At 59.4% G+C, this 18,704-nt stretch overlaps 1 protein-coding gene across 2 annotated transcripts; it reads right to left on the reverse strand.

Annotated features, from left to right (window-relative positions):
- Window positions 1-1,398: 1,398 nt before the first annotated feature.
- Window positions 1,399-18,535, reverse strand: PPP2R1A (protein phosphatase 2 scaffold subunit Aalpha). 2 transcript variants are annotated; one of them, XM_054295232.1, is made up of 15 exons: window positions 18,414-18,535; window positions 17,685-17,775; window positions 17,219-17,319; window positions 14,340-14,572; window positions 12,855-13,002; window positions 11,569-11,724; window positions 10,560-10,674; window positions 10,370-10,440; window positions 9,354-9,488; window positions 8,275-8,448; window positions 6,795-6,855; window positions 6,041-6,195; window positions 4,651-4,793; window positions 2,391-2,482; window positions 1,399-1,444 (listed from the first exon to the last, which is right to left on the reverse strand). In XM_054295232.1, the coding sequence occupies exons 1-15, from the start codon at window positions 18,489-18,491 to the stop codon at window positions 1,428-1,430; spliced, it is 1,770 nt and encodes a 589-aa protein (XP_054151207.1). In that variant the 5' UTR covers window positions 18,492-18,535; the 3' UTR covers window positions 1,399-1,427. The 2 variants fall into 2 exon arrangements, with proteins under 2 accessions (XP_054151207.1, XP_054151208.1); XM_054295233.1 differs by lacking the exons at window positions 1,399-1,444; window positions 2,391-2,482; window positions 4,651-4,793 and adding an exon at window positions 5,338-5,420.
- Window positions 18,536-18,704: the final 169 nt, after the last annotated feature.

Genomic DNA, 18,704 nt, shown 5'->3' on the forward strand with positions numbered 1-18,704 from the left:
TCAGAGTCGCTGGACGGCTCGGCTCCGAACCCTTCGTTCCCCTCCACAGCTGCAGCCGTGGCCCCGTTCCCGTTTCTGCAGCTCCGACAACTCGCGGCACCGCCCGCCGCCATCTTGGCTACCTCACGCCGCCCTAGTGAGGCAACCCGCGCATGCGCAGTTGCTACAACTCTCCCCACCACCGCTTTCCCACTCCTGCCGCCGCATGGCGGCCGAGCCGCGCCTTTTCCCCAGCGCAGCCCTCCCGATTCAGAGCTGCTGGATGGCGCGGCTGCGGTCCGGTCCTCGCCCCGTTCCCGTTCCCGCAGCTCCGTCACCGCCTCCCCGCCCGCCGCCATTTTGGCTCCCTCCCGCGGCACTAGTGAGGCAACCGCGCATGCGCAGTGCTTGCAACCGCCCCTCAACAGCCTCCCGCCGCCTCGTCCCCGCTCCTCCCGCCACCCCGGATCATCTCCCGCTCCGTGGTCGCTGTCCCGCTCCTGCCGCCGCTGCTCCGTGGCCGCCCCGTGTCCCGTTCCCGCAGCTCCGTCCCCTCCCGCACCGCCCGGCCCGGCACCAATTTGGCTCCCCCACGCCGCCCTAGTGAGGCAACCCGCGCATGCGCAGTACCCACAACCTTCCCCCCCCCCACCCCGGATCCTCTTCCGCTGACGAGGCCGCTCCCGCTCCTGCCGCCGCCGCTGCATGGCGGCCTAGCCGCGCCTTCCCCAGCGCAGCCCCACTGCTTCAGAGCTGCTGGATGGGGCGACTCCGGTCCGGTCCTCGCCCCGTTCCTGTTCCCGCAGCTTCGCCGCTGCCTCCCCGCCCGCGCCGCCCCCCGCCATCTTGGCTCCCTCCCGCCGCCCTAGTGAGACAACCCGCGCATGCGCAGTGCCTGCAACCTCCCCTCAGCAGCCTCCGGCCGCCTCCTCCCCGCTCCTCCCGCCTTCCCGGTTCATCTCCCGCTCCGTGGTCGCTCCGTGGTCGCTCTCCCGCTCCTGCCGCCGCTGCTCCGTGGCCGCCCTGTGTCTTGCAGCTCCGTCCCCTCCCGCCCCGCCCGGTCCGGCCCGCGCGCCGCCATTTTGGCTCCCCCACGCCGCCCTAGTGAGGCACCCCGCGCATGCGCAGTGCCCACAACCTCCCCTCAGCAGCCTCCCGCTGCTCCCGAATTTTTTTAAAAATTCAATTTAATTAAAATTTAATTAATGCCTCGCACCACGTGACCCGCGCTGGCCCCTCCCCCCCCAATTAATTAATAAATAAACGACACCGGAGCCTCCTCGTTGTTGTGGTTTTTATTAACGGCGAAATCATCGTTAATTAATTAATTAAGAAGTTGATGAACCAACAGCGGGGTGGGGGAGGGGCGGGGGGGGAGGGGTGGCGGTGGGGGAGGGGCGGTCGCAGCTCCGGTTCATGCGGGGGGAGGGGCCCGGGGGGGGGCGGGGTCAGGCCAGCGCCAGCACTGCGGGGGAGGGGAGAGAGAGAAACGGGGGTTACCTGGGGGCACCTGGGCACACCTGGGGGCACCCAAAATACACCTGGGGGCACCTGAGACACACCTGGGCACACCTGAGATACACCTGGGGGCACCCAAAATACACCTGGGGGCACCTGAGACACACCTGGGCACACCTGGGACACACCTGGGCACACCTGGGTGCCCCACCCAAGTCCCTCAGTATCCCCTCTTTGTCCCCACAGGTGTGCCCAGGTGTCTCAGGTGTGCCCAGGTGTCCCCCCAAGTCCCTCAGATATGTCCCAGGTGTATCCCAGGTGCCTCCCCAGGTGTGCCCAGATGTGCCCCAAGCCCTCCCAGGTGTGCCCAGGTGTGCCCAAGTGTCCCCAGGTGTACCCCAGGTGTCCCAAATTCCCCCCCAGGTGTCCCCCACCTGTCCCAGGTATGCCCAGGTGTGCCCAGGTCCCCCCAAGTGCCCTCCCAGGTATCACAGGTGTCCCCAGGTGTGTCCCATGTCCTTCCAGGTGTGCCCAGGTGTCCCCGCAGGTGTGTCCCAGGTCTCCCAAATCCCCCCCAGGTGTGCCCAGCTGCCCCCAGGTATATCCCAGGTGTTCCCCTCACCTGTCCCAGGTGTCCCCAGCTCTCCCCAGGTGTCCCCAGGTGTGTCCCTCACCTGTCCCCAGGTCTTCCCCTCACCTGTCCCACCTGTCCCAGGTGTGCCCAGCTGTCCCCAGGTGTCCCCAAACCTGTCCCAGGTGTGCCCAGGTGTGCCCAAGTGTCCCCAGGTGTACCCCAGGTGTCCCAAATTCCCCCCCAGGTGTCCCCCACCTGTCCCAGGTATGCCCAGGTGTGCCCAGGTCCCCCCAAGTGCCCTCCCAGGTATCACAGGTGTCCCCAGGTGTGTCCCATGTCCTTCCAGGTGTGCCCTCACCTGTCCCAGGTGTGCCCTCACCTGTCAGCGCCTCCTGAGCGAAATATTTGACGTCGACGTCCTGGTCCTGCGTCAGCTTCTCCAGCACCGGCTTCACCTCCGTCTGCAGCGTCCTGACAGGTGAGACAGGTGAGATGGGACAGGTGAGATATGGGACAGGTGAGATAAGGACAGGTGAGATGGGACAGGTGAGATGGGACAGGTGAGATAAGGACAGGTGAGATATGGGACAAGTGAGATGGGACAGGTGAGATAAGGACAGGTGAGATATGAGACAGGTGAGATGGGACAGGTGAGATAGGACAGGTGAGATAGGACAGGTGAGATATGGGACAGGTGAGATGGGACAGGTGAGATATGGACAGGTGAGATATGGGACAGGTGAGATGGGACAGGTGAGATATGGACAGGTGAGATAGGACAGGTGAGATATGGGACAGGTGAGATGGGACAGGTGAGATGGGACAGGTGAGATGGGACAGGTGAGATATGGACAGGTGAGATATGGGACAGGTGAGATGGGACAGGTGAGATAAGGACAGGTGAGATAAGGACAGGTGAGATGGGACAGGTGAGATAGGACAGGTGAGATGGGACAGGTGAGATGGGACAGGTGAGATAAGGACAGGTGAGATATGGACAGGTGAGATGGGACAGGTGAGATATGGACAGGTGAGATATGGGACAGGTGAGATAAGGACAGGTGAGATAAGGACAGGTGAGATGGGACAGGTGAGATGGGACAGGTGAGATAAGGACAGGTGAGATATGGGACAAGTGAGATGGGACAGGTGAGATAAGGACAGGTGAGATATGAGACAGGTGAGATGGGACAGGTGAGATAGGACAGGTGAGATAGGACAGGTGAGATATGGGACAGGTGAGATGGGACAGGTGAGATATGGACAGGTGAGATATGGGACAGGTGAGATGGGACAGGTGAGATATGGACAGGTGAGATAGGACAGGTGAGATATGGGACAGGTGAGATGGGACAGGTGAGATGGGACAGGTGAGATGGGACAGGTGAGATATGGACAGGTGAGATATGGGACAGGTGAGATGGGACAGGTGAGATAAGGACAGGTGAGATAAGGACAGGTGAGATGGGACAGGTGAGATAGGACAGGTGAGATGGGACAGGTGAGATGGGACAGGTGAGATAAGGACAGGTGAGATATGGACAGGTGAGATGGGACAGGTGAGATATGGACAGGTGAGATATGGGACAGGTGAGATAAGGACAGGTGAGATAAGGACAGGTGAGATGGGACAGGTGAGATGGGACAGGTGAGATAAGGACAGGTGAGATAAGGACAGGTGAGATGGGACAGGTGAGATGGGACAGGTGAGATGGGACAGGTGAGACATGGACAGGTGAGATAGGACAGGTGAGATATGGGACAGGTGAGATGGGACAGGTGAGATGGGACAGGTGAGACATGGACAGGTGAGACATGGACAGGTGAGATAAGGACAGGTGAGACAGGTGTGGGACCTAAACCAGTATAACCAATATAACCCAGTAAAACCAGTATAAATCAGTTTTCCAGTACAAACCAGTATAACCCAGTATAAACCAGTATAAACCAGTATAACCCAGTATGAACCAGTATGAACCAGTATGAACCAGTATAAACCACTATAACCCACTATAACCACTCCAAACCAGCGCTCCCAGTACAAACCAGTGCAAGCCAGTATAACCCAGTATAAACCAGTATAACCCAGTATGAACCAGTATAAACCAGTATAAACCAGTATAGCCCAGTATGAACCAGTATAAACCAGTATGAACCAGTATAAACCAGTATAACCCACTACAAACCACCCCAAACCAGTGCTCCCAGTATAAACCAGTATAAACCAGTATAAACCATTAAAACCCAATAAAACCAGTATAACCCAGTATAAACCAGTATAACCCAGCACCCGCTGTCCAGGATGGGCCCGATGCGCTGCAGCCGCACCAGTATAACCAGTATAAACCAGTATAACCCATTATAACCCACTATAACCACTTCAAACCAGTATAAACCAGTATAAACCACCCCAAACCAGTGCTCCCAGTACAAACCAGTACAAACCAGTAAGAACCAGTATAAACCAGTACAAACCAGTATAACCCAGTATAAACCAGTATAAACCAGTATAACCCATTATAACCCACTATAACCACTCCAAACCAGCGCTCCCAGTACAAACCAGTGCAAACCAGTATAACCCAGTATAACCCAGTATAACCCAGTATAACCCAGTATAAACCAGTATAGCCCAGTACCCGCTGTCCAGGATGGGCCCGATGCGCTGCAGCGACTTGGCCACGTTGAAGCGCACGTTGGCCACGGCGTCGGCGGCCATGCGGAGCACGGTGGGCAGCATCTGCGTGGTGGTGACCTCCTGGCCGCACACCTCGGATAACACCTGGACAGGTGAGACACAGGTGAGACAGGTGAGATATGGGACATGGACAGGTGAGATATGTGAAATACGGGACAGGTGTGATGGGCCATGGGCAGCATCTGCGTGGTGGTGACCTCCTGGCCGCACACCTCGGAGAGCACCTGGACAGGTGAGACACGGACAGGTGAGACAGGTGAGATATGGGACAGGTGTGATGGGACAGGTGAGATATGTGAGATATGGGACAGGTGTGATACGGGACAGGTGTGATGGGCCATGGGCAGCATCTGCGTGGTGGTGACCTCCTGGCCGCACACCTCGGATAACACCTGGACAGGTGAGATACAGGTGAGACAGGTGAGATATGGGACAGGTGTGATGGGACAGGTGAGATATGTGAGATATGGGACAGGTGTGATACGGGACAGGTGTGATGGGCCATGGGCAGCATCTGCGTGGTGGTGACCTCCTGGCCGTGCACCTCAGAGAGCACCTGGGCAGGTGAGACATGGACAGGTGAGACATGGACAGGTGTGATATGGGACAGGTCTGGTATGTGAGATATGAACAGGTGTGATGGGATCTGCTCTACACCATGGGCAGCATCTGCGTGGTGGTCACCTCCTGGCCACACACCTCCGACAGCACCTGGACAGGTGAGATACAGGTGGGACATGGGACAGGTGTGACATGGGCAGCTGAGATATGGACAGGTGAGACATGGACAGGTGGGACATGGACAGGTGTGATATGGCCAGCTGAGATATGGACAGGTGAGACATGGACAGGTGAGATGGGACAGGTGAGACATGGACAGGGATTGGGGACAACCATTGCTCATACCCAGGTGTGCCCAGATGTGTTCCTGTCCCTCTCAGGTGTGCCCAGGTGTGCCACGGTTGTACCCAGCTGTACCCAGGTGCGTTGTGGCTGTACCCAGGTGTGCCCAGGTGTACCCAGGTGTACTGTGGCTGTACCCAGGTGTATCCCAGGTGCCCCCAGGTGTGCCCAGGTGTGTTCCTGTCCCTCTCAGGTGTACCCAGGTGTGTTGTGGCTGTACCCAGGTGTGCCCAGGTGCCCCCAGGTGTGTTGTGGCTGTACCCAGGTGTGCCCAGGTGTACCCAGGTGTGTTGTGGCTGTACCCAGGTGTATCCCAGGTGCCCCCAGGTGTGCCCAGGTGTGTTCCTGTCCCTCTCAGGTGTACCCAGGTGTGTTGTGGCTGTACCCAGGTGTATCCCAGGTGCCCCCAGGTGTGCCCAGGTACCCACGTTGATGCAGAAGAGCGTGGTCATGCGGTGCAGGTAGTTGGGGTCGGCGGCCATGGCCAGCACCTTGGGCACGATGGTGCCCTGCGCCCAGGTGTGCCCGAAGCGCTCCACCAGCTTGCGCAGGTTACTGGTGGCGGCCTCGCGGATGGCGTACACTGCCGGGAAACCAGTGCGGACCGGTTAGCACCAGTACGGACCAGTATAGACCAGTATATACCAGTATAAACCAGTACGGACCAGTATAAACCAGTATAAACCAGTACGGGCCAGTATAAACCAGTATAAACCAGTATATACCAGTACGGACCAGTATGGACCAGTATGGACAAGTTAGGGCCAGTATAAACCAGTATAAACCAGTATATACCAGTATAAACCAGTACGGACCAGTATAAACCAGTTCACACCAGTATAAACCAGTATAAACCAGTATAAACCAGTACGGACCAGTACGGACCAGTACGGACCAGTATAAACCAGTGTAAACCAGTTAGGACCAGTATAAACCAGTACAAACCAGTATGAACCAGTACGGACCAGTTAGGACCAGTTCAGACCAATATGGACCAGTATAAACCCGTTGGAACCAGTCCCTCCTAATCCCCTCCCAGTCCCTCCCAGTTTGTCCCAGTTTGTCCCAGTTTGTCCCAGTCCCTCCCAGTCTGTCCCAGTTTGTCCCAGTCCCTCCCAGTCCATCCCAGTCCATCCCAGTCCCTCCCAGTTTGTCCCAGTTTGTCCCAGTCTGTCCCAGTACCGTGATCCACCAGCCAGGCCATGCAGAGCGAGTTCAGCTTCTCATCGAAGAACTCCACGCCCTGGGGGGGGAGAGACCAGTAAGGACCAGTATGGACCAGTATAAACCAGTACAAACCAGTATGGACCAGTATAAACCATTATGAACCAGTAAGGACCAGTATACACCAGTATAAATCAGTATATACCAGTAAGGACCAGTACAAACCAGTATGGACCAATAAGGACCAGTATAAACCAGTATAGATCAGTATGGACCACTATCAACCAGTAAGGACCAGTATAAACCAGTACAAAGCACTATAAACCAGTATAAGCCAATATAAACCAGTATAAACCAGTACGGACCAGTATAAACCAACCTACATCGCTACGGACCGGTTTAAACCAAGGTAAACCAGTACAAACCAGTATAAACCAGTATAAAACAAGCTACGTCGCCACGGACCAATTTAAACCAATGTAAACCAGTACGCACCAGTACAAACCAGTACAAACCAATGTAGACCAGTACACACCAGTACAAACCAGTACAAACCAATGTAGACCAGTACACACCAGTATAAACCAGTACACAGCCACATAAACCAGTAAGGAAAAACCCCTCCCAGTCCATCCCAGTCTATCCCAGTACCTTCCAGTCTGTCCCAGTCCCTTCCCAGTATATCCCAGTCCCTCCCAGTATATCCCAGTACATCCCAGTCCCCTCCCAGTATACCCCAGTCTCATCCCAGTCCCTCCCAGTCCATACTAGTCCCTCCCAGCTCTCTCCCAGTATATCCCAGTATATCCCAGTGCCCCCATACAGGGCTGGAACTCCCTCCCAGTGCCTCCCAGTATATCCCAGTCCATCCCAGTATATCCCAGTATATCCCAGTCCATCCCAGTCCCTCCCAGTATATCCCAGTCCATCCCAGTCCCCTCCCAGTATCTCCCAGTCCATCCCAGTGCTCCCATACAAAGCTGTAACTCCATTCCAGAACCCCATACAAGTCTCTAACTCTCTCCCAGTATATCCCAGTTTCTCCCAGTGCCCTCCAACCCTCTCCCAGTATATCCCAGTCCCTCCCAGCCCTTCCCCAGTGCCTCCCAGTATAACCCAGTCCCATCCCAGTCCCCTCCCAGTCCATCCCAGTGCCCCCATACAAGCTCATAACTCCACTCCGGTGCCCCATACACGGCTCCAGTCTTCTCCCAGTGCCTCCCAGTATATCCCAGTGCCCCCATACAGGGCTGGAACTCCCTCCCAGTCCATCCCAGTGCCTCCCAGCCCTCTCCCAGTCCATCCCAGTATATCCCAGTCCAGCCCAGTCCCCTCCCAGTCCATCCCAATGCCTCCCAGTCCATCCCAGTGCCCCCATACGAGCCCACACAAGCCCATAACTCCACTCCGGTGCCCCATACATTGCTCCAGTCTTCTCCCAGTGCCTCCCAGTGCCTCCCAGTGCCTCCCAGTTTATCCCAGTCCGTCCCAGTCTCACCAGCTGGCCGGCCAGCAGCGGCATGTACTCGATGATGGCCAGCCGCACCCTCCACTTGGCGTCCTCGGCCAGCTCCACGATGGCCGGCAGCAGCGACTGCGAGAGCTGCCGGATGCCGATCACCTCGTTGACGCAGTCCAGGTTGGAGATGATGTTCAGCCGCACCTCGGGGCACTGGGACACACTGGGAGTTACTGGGAGGGCACTGGGAGCGACTGGGAGTTACTGGGAATGACTGGGAGGGACTGGGAGGGACTGGGAGGGACTGGGAGGGACTGGGAGGAAGCTGCAGTTCACAGAGTCGCCACCAGGGGGAGATGCGAAAACACTGGGAATGCATTGGGGGGAACTGGGAGCGACTGGGAGGGACTGGGAATGACTGAGAGGGCACTGGGATGGACTGGGAGGGACTGGGAGGGACTGGGATGGACTGGGAGGGACTGGGAGAAAGCTGCAGTTCACAGAGTCGCCACCAGAGGGAGCTGAGAAAATACTGGGAGTGCATTGGGGAGAACTGGGAGCGACTGGGAGGAGATTGGGGGGACTGGGATGGACTGGGAGGGACTGGGATGGACTGGGAGGGACTGGGAGGGCACTGGGACACACTGGGAGTTACTGGGATATACTGGGAATGACTGGGATGAACTGGGAGTTACTGGGATTTATTGGGAGGAAGCTGCAGTTCACAGAGTCGCCACCAGGGGGAGCTGCAAAAACACTGGGAATGCATTGGGGGGAACTGGGAGCAACTGGGAGTTACTGGGAGGGACTGGGAATGACTGACAGGGCACTGGGAGGGACTGGGAGGGACTGGGATGAACTGGGATGGACTGGGAGTTACTGGAAGCGACTGGGAGGGACTGGGATGGACTGGGATGGACTGGGATGGACTGGGAGTTACTGGGAAGAAGCTGCAGTTCACAGAATCACCACCAGGGGGAGCTGCGAAAACACTGGGAGTGCATTGCGTGCCCAGGTGTGTGCCCAGGTGTACCCCCGTATAACTCCATGTGTTTCTGTGAGTTCTATGTCTCTCTATCAGTGCCCAGGTGTGCCCAGGTGTGCCCAGGTGCGCTCACCTCGTCCTTGAGCTGTGCCAGGAACAGGGGCAGCAGGTGTTCCACCGTGTTGTCCTTGCCCAGGATCGGCGACAGCCCCATGATCACCGAGGCCAGCGCCGACTTCACGTGCTGGTTGGCGTCCGACACCAGCTCCTGCGCAGGTGGGCACAGGTGGGCACAGGTGAGCTCACCTGGCCTCGGGGAGAGGCTCTGAGGCCACCAGGATGCGACCAAAGGTGTCCCCAAAGCGATACACCAACCCAGGTGTGTCCAGGTGTGTCCCAGGTGTGTCCCCATCCTGCCCAGGTGGGCACAGGTGGGTACAGGTGGGCGCAGGTGAGATCACCTGGCCTCGGAGAAAGGCTCAGGGTGGCTCTGAGGCCACCTGTGCCCACAAGGCGTGCCCAGATGGCCCCAGGTGTATCCCAGGTGTCCCCAGTTGTGCCCAGGTGTATTTTGGGTGCCCCCAGGTGTATCCCAGGTGTGCCCAGGTGCCCCCAGGTGTCCCCAGTTGTGCCCAGGTGTATTTTGGGTGCCCCCAGGTGTGCCCAGATGCCCCCAGGTGTGCCCAGGTGTATCCCAGATGTATCCCAGGTGTATCCCAGGTGTGCCCAGGTGCCCCCAGGTGTGCCCAGGTGTGCCCAGGTGCCCCCAGGTGTCCGCAGGTGTGCCCAGGTATGTTATAGCTGTCCCCAGGTGTATCCCAGGTGCCCCCAGTTGTGCCCAGGTGTATTTTGGGTGCCCCCAGGTGTGCCCAGGTGCCCCCAGGTGTATTTTGGGTGTCCCCAGGTGTGCCCAGATGCCCCCAGGTGTGCCCAGGTGTATCCCAGATGTATCCCAGGTGCCCCCAGGTGTGCCCAGGTGCCCCCAGGTGTGCCCAGGTGTATCCCAGGTGCCCCCAGGTGTGCCCAGGTGCCCCCAGGTGTATCCCAGGTGCCCCCAGGTGTCCGCAGGTGTGCCCAGGTATGTTATAGCTGTCCCCAGGTGTATCCCAGGTGCCCCCAGGTGTGCCCAGGTGCGCTGCGGGCGCTCACCTTGATGCAGGGCAGGATCTGGCCCATGATCACGGCCTCGCGGCAGTCGGGGGACAGGTTCTCGCAGAACTCTGGGGACGCCAGGAGAAAACACCAAATTTGGGTCCAAAACCACCGGAATCGGGTCGGTGACACCGAGGCCGCGGCTTTGGGGTCATTTTGGGGACCGGGGGTGGGCGTGGCCGCTGACCTTTGACCTTGTGGGAGGCGGCGGCGCGCACCTCGGCCTCGCAGTCCTTCATCAGGCTCTGGAAGGCGCCCACCAGGTCGGTCTTGGTGATCTCGGGGCCCACGGCGCGCTGCAGCTGCGGGGGGGGCACAGGTGTGGCACAGGTGTGTGCCAGGTGTGACCCAAGTGTGTGCAGGTGTGCCCCAGGTGTGCCCAGGTGTGCCCATGTGTGCACAGGTGTGTGCCAAGTGTGACCCAAGTGGGTCCAGGTGTGCCCAGGTGTGTCCCAGGTGGGTTCAGGTGTGCCCAGGTGTATGCCAGGTGTGCCCATGTGTGTCACAGGTGTGCCCAGGTGTGTCCAGGTGTGTGCTAGGTGTATCCAGGTGTGCCCAGGTGTGTCCCAGGTGCGTCAAGGTGTGACCCAAGTGGGTCCAGGTGTGCCCCAGGTGTATCCAGGTGTGTTCAGGTGTGCCCCAGGTGTGTCCAGGTGTGCCCCAGGTGTGCCCCAGGTGTGTCCAGGTGCGTCCAGGTGTGTTCCAGATGTGTCCAGGTGTGTCCCAGGTGTGCCCAGGTTTGTCCAGGTGTGCTCCAGGTATGTCCAGATGTGCCCCAGGTGTGTCCAGTTGTGCCACAGGTGTGCCCACGTGTTCCCCAGGTATGTCCCAGGTGTGCCCAGGTGTGCCCAGGTGCATCCCCAAACATCTCCCAGAGTCACCAAATCCCCCCAAACCCATCCCAAACTCCCTCAAACCCCCCCAAACCCATCCCCAGGTGCGCCCAGGTGCGCCCAGGTGTGCCCAAATTCCCAATTTTCCCTCCCAAAACCCCCAAATTTCACTGTTTATCCCCATTTTTGTGTGCCCAGGTGCGTCCCCCAGGTGTGCCCCCCAGGCGTGCCCAAATTCCCAATTTTCCCTCCCAAAACCCCCAAATTTCCATCGACTTTCACCCAATTTTCACCGTTCATCCCCATTTTCTCGCCCCCCCCCGGGTGCGCCGCCCAGGTGCGCCGCCCAGGTGCGCCGCCCACCTCGGTGAACTTGTCGGCCACCATGTAGCGCACGCGCCACGACTTGTCCTCGGCCGCCTGGCGCAGCGTGGGCATCACCAGCCCCTCGAGCTCCTCCTGCGGCAGCAGCTGCGCGATGCTCACGCACGCCTCCACCGCCAGCAGCCGCACCGAGTCCTGCGCAGGTGGGCGCAGGTGGGCGCAGGTGGGCACAGGTGGGCACAGGTAATCCCCCAATGAGTCACAGATAACCCCCAAATAACCCAGAGATAACCCTGAGATAAACCCCCAACGCACGGCTCCACCGCCAGCAGCCGCACCGAGTCCTGCGCAGGTGGGCGCAGGTGGGCGCAGGTGAGCCCCAAATATCCCCCAAATAATCCAGAGATAACCCTGAGATAACCCTGAGACAACCCTGAGATAAACCCCATAGTGAACGCCCAACGCACGGCTCCACCGCCAGCAGCCGCACCGAGTCCTGCGCAGGTGAGACATGGCACAGGTGGGCACAGGTGGGCACAGGTGGGCACAGGTAATCCCCCAATGAGTCACAGATAACCCCCAAATAACCCAGAGATAACCCTGAGATAAACCCCCAATGCACGGCTCCACCGCCAGCAGCCGCACCGAGTCCTGAACAGGTGGGCACAGGTGGGCACAGGTGAGCCCCACGTAACCCCCAGGTAACCCTGAGATAACCCCGAGATAACCCTGAGATAAACCCCCAATGCACGGCTCCACCGCCAGCAGCCGCACCGAGTCCTGCGCAGGTGGGCACAGGTGGGCACAGGTGAGCCCAGGAATATCCAGATGACCCCCCCAGGTATGCCCAGGTAGGCCACAGGACAATTCAGATGACCCCTAGGTGCCCCCCAGGTGTGCCCAGGTGCGCCTGTACCTGCTTGTCCGAGGCCAGGTTGGAGAACATGGGGATGATCTGTGGGTGCCCAAACCCCGCCCAGGTGTACCCAGGTGTGCCCAAACCCCCCCCCAGGTGTGCCCAGGTGTGCCCAGGTGTGCCGTACCCGCTCGTCCGAGGCCAGGTTGGAGAACATGGGGATGATCTGTGGGTGCCCAAACCCCGCCCAGGTGTACCCAGGTGTGCCCAAACCCCCCCCCAGGTGTGCCCAGGTGTGCCCAGGTGTGCCCAGGTGTGCCGTACCTGCTTGTCCAAGGCCAGGTTGGAGAACATGGGGATGATCTGTGTGCGCCCAAACCCCCACCAGGTGCCCCCAAACCCGCCCAGGTGTACCCCGGTGTGCCCAGGTGTACCCAGGTGTGCCCAGGTGTGCCCGGGTGCGCCGTACCTGCTCGTCCGAGGCCAGGTTGGAGAACATGGGGATGATCTCGCTCTTGACGTGCTCCAGCTCCAGCACCTTGGCGAACTCGCCCAGCTTGGAGGCGGCCGCGCGCCGCACCATGGGCGTGTCGTCCGAGCACAGGTTCCGGAAGTACCTGCGGGCACACCTGAGTTACCTGGGCACACCTGGGGGCACCTGGGTATGGCCTAGGGTCACCTGGGTACACCTACAGGTCACCTAAGGGTCTGTGGCTATGGGCACCATGGGCGTGTCGTCCGAGCACAGGTTCCGGAAGTACCTGCGGGCACACCTGAGTTACCTGGGCACACCTGAGGGGCACCTGAGAATGCCTGGGGGGCACCTGGGTACACCTGAGTATGGCCCTGATACACCTAAGGGCATCTGGGAGTGCCTGTGGGCACACCTGCGTTACCTGGGCACACCTGGGGGGCACCTGGGTACAGCTGGGTACAGCTGAGGGGCACCTGAGTATGGCTGGGTATGGCCCAGATACACCTAAAGGCATCTGGAAGTACCTGCGGGCACACCTGAGTTACCTGGGCACACCTGAGTACACCTGGGGGGCACTTGGGTACACCTGAGTATGGCCCTGATACACCTAAGGGTCACCTGAGGGCATCTGGGAGTACCTGCGGGCACACCTGCGTTACCTGGGCACACCTGGGTACACCTAAGGGGCACCTGAGTATGGCCCTGACACACCTAAGGGCATCTGGAAGTACCTGCGGGCAAACCTGCGTTACCTGGGCACACCCGCATTACCTGGGCACACCCGGGGGGCACCTGAGAATGCCTGGGGGGCACCTGGGCACACCTGGGTACACCTGGGTACACCTGGGTACACCTGGCATACCTGGCTACGGCCCAGGTCCATCTAGGGATCACCTAAGGGTCATCTAAGGGCATCTGGGAGAACCTGCGGGCACACCTGGGCACACCTGGGCACACCTGGGATGGGTTGGTGACAGTGTGGTCACCTCACTGACCCCAAGGACGGACTGGTCACCCCAATGATCCTGCGGTCACCCCACTGACCCCATGGTCACCACAATGACCCCATGGTCACCCCACTGACCCCATGGTCACCTCAATGACCCCATGGTCACCCCAATGACCCTGCGGTCACCCCAATGACCCTGTGGTCACTCCACTGACCCCATGGTCACCACAATGACCCTGTGGTCACCCCACTGACCCCATGGTCACCCCAATGACCCCATGGTCACCCTGCTGCCCCTGCGGTCACTCCACTGACCCCATGGTCACCACAATGACCCTGTGGTCACCCCACTGACCCCATGGTCACCCCACTGACCCCATGGTCACCCCACCGCCCCCGCGGTCACCCCACTGACCCCATGGTCACCCCACTGACCCCGCGGTCACCCCACCGCCCCCGCGGTCACCCCACTGACCCCATGGTCACCCCAATGACCCCATGGTCACCCCACCGCCCCCGCGGTCACTCACTGGCGCAGCTCGGCCTTGACGGGGCTGGACACGCGGGGGTAGCAGACGCTGAAGAGGCCGCAGGCCGAGGTGCGCGACGTGAACCAGTCGCCCCCGGCCAGGCGCTTGACCAGCGGCACGAAGTGACCCTCGAGGTCCGGCGGCGAGTGCTCGTGGGACACGGCCCGCAGCGACTCCACCGCCTTGTCCCGCACCACCGTCTCCTCCACCGTGGCCAGGCTCTCCAGCGGCGGCTGCGGGCACACGGACAGATGGACAGTGAGTGGACAGGTGGACAGATGGACATCGGGTAGGGAAATTGAGATGGGATGGACACTGGGTGGTCAAAGGAACATGGGGTGGAAAGGTGGACACAGGGTGGTCAGATGGACACAGGATGGGCAAGTGGACATGGGATGAGCAGAGGAACATGCGGTGGACAGATGGACACAGGATGGTCAGAGGAACATGGGGTGGACAGATGGACACAGGATGGTCAGAGGAACATGGGGTGGACAGATGGACACAGGATGGTCAGAGGAACATGGGGTGGACAGATGGACACAGCATGGTCAGAGGAACAAGGGAGGGACAGAGGAACATGGGATGGACAGATGGACACAGCATGGTCAGAGGAACATGGGGTGGACAGATGGACACAGCATGGTCAGAGGAACATGGGGTGGACAGATGGACACAGGATGGTCAGAGGAACATGGGGTGGACAGAGGAACATGGGATGGACAGATGGACACAGCATGGTCAGATGGACACAAGGTGGTCAGATGAATGAGGGATGGTCAGGTGGACATGGGATGGGCAGAGGAACATGGGACAGGCAGGTGGACACAGGGTGGTCAGATGGACACTGGACAGAGAGATGGATGTGGGATACACAGAGGAACATGGGATGGGAAGGTGGACACAGGGTGGTCAGATGGACACAGGGTGGACAGATGGACACAGGGTGGTCAGATGGACACAGGATGGGCAAGTGGACATGGGATGGGCAGAGGAACATGGGGTGGACAGATGGACACAGGGTGGTCAGATGGACACAGGGTGGGTCAGACGGACACAGGGTGGTCAGATGGACACAGGGTGGACAGATGGACACAGGGTGGACAGATGGACACGGGATGGGCAAGTGGACATGGGATGGGCAGAGGAACATGGGGTGGACAGATGGACACAGGATGGTCAGAGGAACATGGGGTGGACAGATGGACACAGCATGGTCAGAGGAACATGGGGTGGACAGGTGGACACAGCATGGTCAGAGGAACATGGGGTGGACAGATGGACACAGCATGGTCAGAGGAACATGGGGTGGACAGGTGGACACAGCATGGTCAGAGGAACAAGGGAGGGACAGAGGAACATGGGATGGACAGATGGACACAGCATGGTCAGATGGACACAAGGTGGTCAGATGAATGAGGGATGGTCAGGTGGACATGGGATGGGCAGAGGAACATGGGACAGGCAGGTGGACACAGGGTGGTCAGGTGGACACTGGACAGAGAGATGGATGTGGGATACACAGAGGAACATGGGATGGGAAGGTGGACACAGGGTGGTCAGATGGACACAGGGTGGACAGATGGACACAGGGTGGACAGATGGACACAGGGTGGGTCAGACGGATACGGGGTGGTCAGATGGACACAGGGTGGACAGATGGACACAGGGTGGGTCAGACGGACACGGGGTGGTCAGACGGACACAGGGTGGACAGATGAACATTGGATGGACACAGGAACATGGGATGGACAGATGGACGTAGGATGGACAAATGGACAGAGGGTGGTCAGATGGACACAGGGTGGTCAGATGGACACGGGATGGACACAGGAACACAGCACGGACAGACGGACGGACAGGGGACGGACACAGGACGGGGGTTCCGAGCCCCCAGGTGTGTCCTAACCCCCCCCAGGTGTGCTTTGATGTTCTCCAGGTGCATTTTGAGGTTCCCCAGGTGGGTTTTTACCCCCCAGATGTTCCCCAGGTGGGTTTTTACCCCCCCCAGGTGTGTTTTTGTCCCCCCCCAGCTGTTCCCCATGTGCATTTTTTACCCCTGCCAGGTGCATTTTTGCCCCTCCAGGTACATTTTTACCCCCTCAATGTGTATTTTTACCCCCCCAGGTGTTCTCCAGGTGTATTTCTCTCCTCTCAGGTGTATTTTTACCCCCCCAGGTGTATTTTTACCCCCCCCAGGTGCTCCCCAGGCGCATTTTTGTCCCCCCAAGTGAGTTTTTTGCCCCCTAGGTGTGTTTTTATCCCCCCCAGGTTTGTTTTTAACCCCCCCTAGATGTTCCCCAGGTGAGTTTTTACCCCCTCAGTGTGTATTTTTCACCCCCCAGGTGAGTTTTTCTGCCCCCCCCAAGGTGAGTTTTGTGGTTACCCAGGTGTATTTTTACCCTCCCAGGTGAGCTTTCGGGGTTCCCCAGGTGTGTTTTTGTCCCCCCCCAGCTGGTCCCCATGTGCATTTTTTACCTCCCAGGTGTGTTTCTACCCCCCCAGGTGTATTTTTACCCCCCCAGGTGTATTTTTACCCCCTCAATGTGTATTTTTACCCCTCCCCAGGTGCATTTTTTACCCCCCAGGTGAGTTTTTGAGCCCCCTAGATGTATTTTTTTGCCCCCTAGGGGACTTTCTCTGCCCCCTAGGTGTGTTTCTACCCCCCCAATGTGTATTTTTACCCCCCCAGGTGTATTTTTTTGCCCCCCAGGTGTATTTTTACCCCTCCCCAGGTGAGTTTTTACCCCCCCCCAGGTGTATTTTTACCCCTTCAGGTGAGTTTTTACCCCCCCCAGGTGTATTTTTACCCCCCCAGGTGTACTTTTTTGCCCCCCAGGTGTATTTTTGCCCCTCCCCAGGTGAGTTTTCCCCCCTACCAGCAGGCAGTGCACGAACTCGGGTCCCCCCACGAGGGCGGTGAAGGTGCCCAGCTGCTCCGCCAGTGCCAGCAGCACCTCGTCCTCATCGTAGATGGTGTCTGTGACAGCACAGGCGACACACCTGTCACTCACCTGTCCCTCTGGCACCTGTCAATCATCCCCCAGGCCCCGCCCACCTCAAAAAAACCCCGCCCAAAATCCAAAATCCGGGCGATTTTTGGCGTTTTTAGGGGGATTTTGGGACCTCCCCGCCGCCATGTGGACTCTGAGGATCCCTCTCCCACAAATTTTGGGAATTTTTCCTTAAATTTTGAGAATTTCCCCTCAATTTTAGGAGTTTTCCCTCAAATTCTGGGAGTTTCCCCTCAAATTCTGGGAGTTTCCCCTCAAATTTTGGGAGTTTCCCCTCAAGTTTTGGCAATTTCCCCTCAAGTTCTGGGCCACTCCCCTCAAATTTCGGTACCGGTGAGGAAAGGGAGGAGCTCGCTGCGGGTTCGCTCCACGCCCAGCGCCAGCGCGATGGTTGAGAGCTTCTTGATGCTGTTGAGGCGCAGCTGGGAAGGGAAAATGGGGGGAATTCAGGAAAATTTAGGAAAATAAAGGGGAAAATCTGGGGTAGAAAAGGGCGGGAATCGCCCCCCTCATGAGGAAGCCCCGCCCACAACGCGCCGCGGCCAATCAGGTGCGGCGTTTCACGGCTCTGCAGCGGCGCCGCGGCAGAGAGGAGGCCCACGATTGGTTCCGATAAGCCCCGCCCATGAAGGCGGCAGCCAATGGAGAGCGGCGCTGCCGCGGCCTCGCGCTGCCATTGGCTGCGGCCAGGAGGGAGCCGCGCTACCCCGCCGCTAGGGGGCGCTGCGGCGGGCGGGGCAGGTCCCCCCACCCCCTCAGCGCGCTGCAGACCAATCAGAACGACCGTTACAGCCCCAAACCGCCCCTCCAGCCAATCAGAACGCGCCTTTCACCGCAACCCCCCCCAACGGCCCCACACATGTAACGCCGCCGCCCATTCGCCCGCGCCTGAGGGGACCGGGACGCCTCAACCAATCAGCGAGGCCATCTCATGGCGGCCATCAGCAGCGGGGCCTCGGACCAGCGGGGCGATGGCGACCGGGCCCCGGTGGCCATGGAAGGGGCCCCGAAACCCCGGAAAGGCCCCGGGGGTATCGCGGCGAGGTCCCGGTAGCGGTACCTGCACGTCCTCGTTGCGGAGCTCGTCGATGAGCACCGCGATGGGGTAAAGCGAATCGTCGCCGTCCGCCGCCGCCATCTTCGCCGCCGCCGCCGCCCCGGCTCTGAGGGGCCGCACGGGGCCGCCCGCTCCGCTCCTGCAGGGCTTCCGCGCCGCTGATTGGTCCGCGCTGCCACAGCGCCCTCCCGCCGCGTCTTCCCATTGGTTCAGAGCGCTGCCTGTCAGGTGAAGGCCCGCCCATGCGGACGGCGCGGTGAATCGCGCTGTGATTGGGCGACGCGGGTGATTGAC

Source organism: Melozone crissalis, unplaced genomic scaffold (assembly GCF_028551555.1).
Source record: "Melozone crissalis strain CALT ecotype California unplaced genomic scaffold, PUWL_Pcris_2 ptg000548l_1, whole genome shotgun sequence".
Lineage (NCBI taxonomy): Eukaryota > Metazoa > Chordata > Aves > Passeriformes > Passerellidae > Melozone > Melozone crissalis.

Bases quoted from the DNA above. Each gene is read 5' to 3' on its own strand.
- PPP2R1A (XM_054295232.1), bottom strand. From the start codon at position 18,491: ATGGCGGCGGCGGACGGCGACGATTCGCTTTACCCCATCGCGGTGCTC. The intron at 11,725-12,854 runs GTACGGCGCACC...CCACCTGCGCAG, and splicing joins ACCTGGCCTCGGACGAGCAG to GACTCGGTGCGGCTGCTGGC. The intron at 10,441-10,559 runs GTCAGCGGCCAC...TGGCGTCCCCAG, and splicing joins CGCCTCCCACAAGGTCAAAG to AGTTCTGCGAGAACCTGTCC.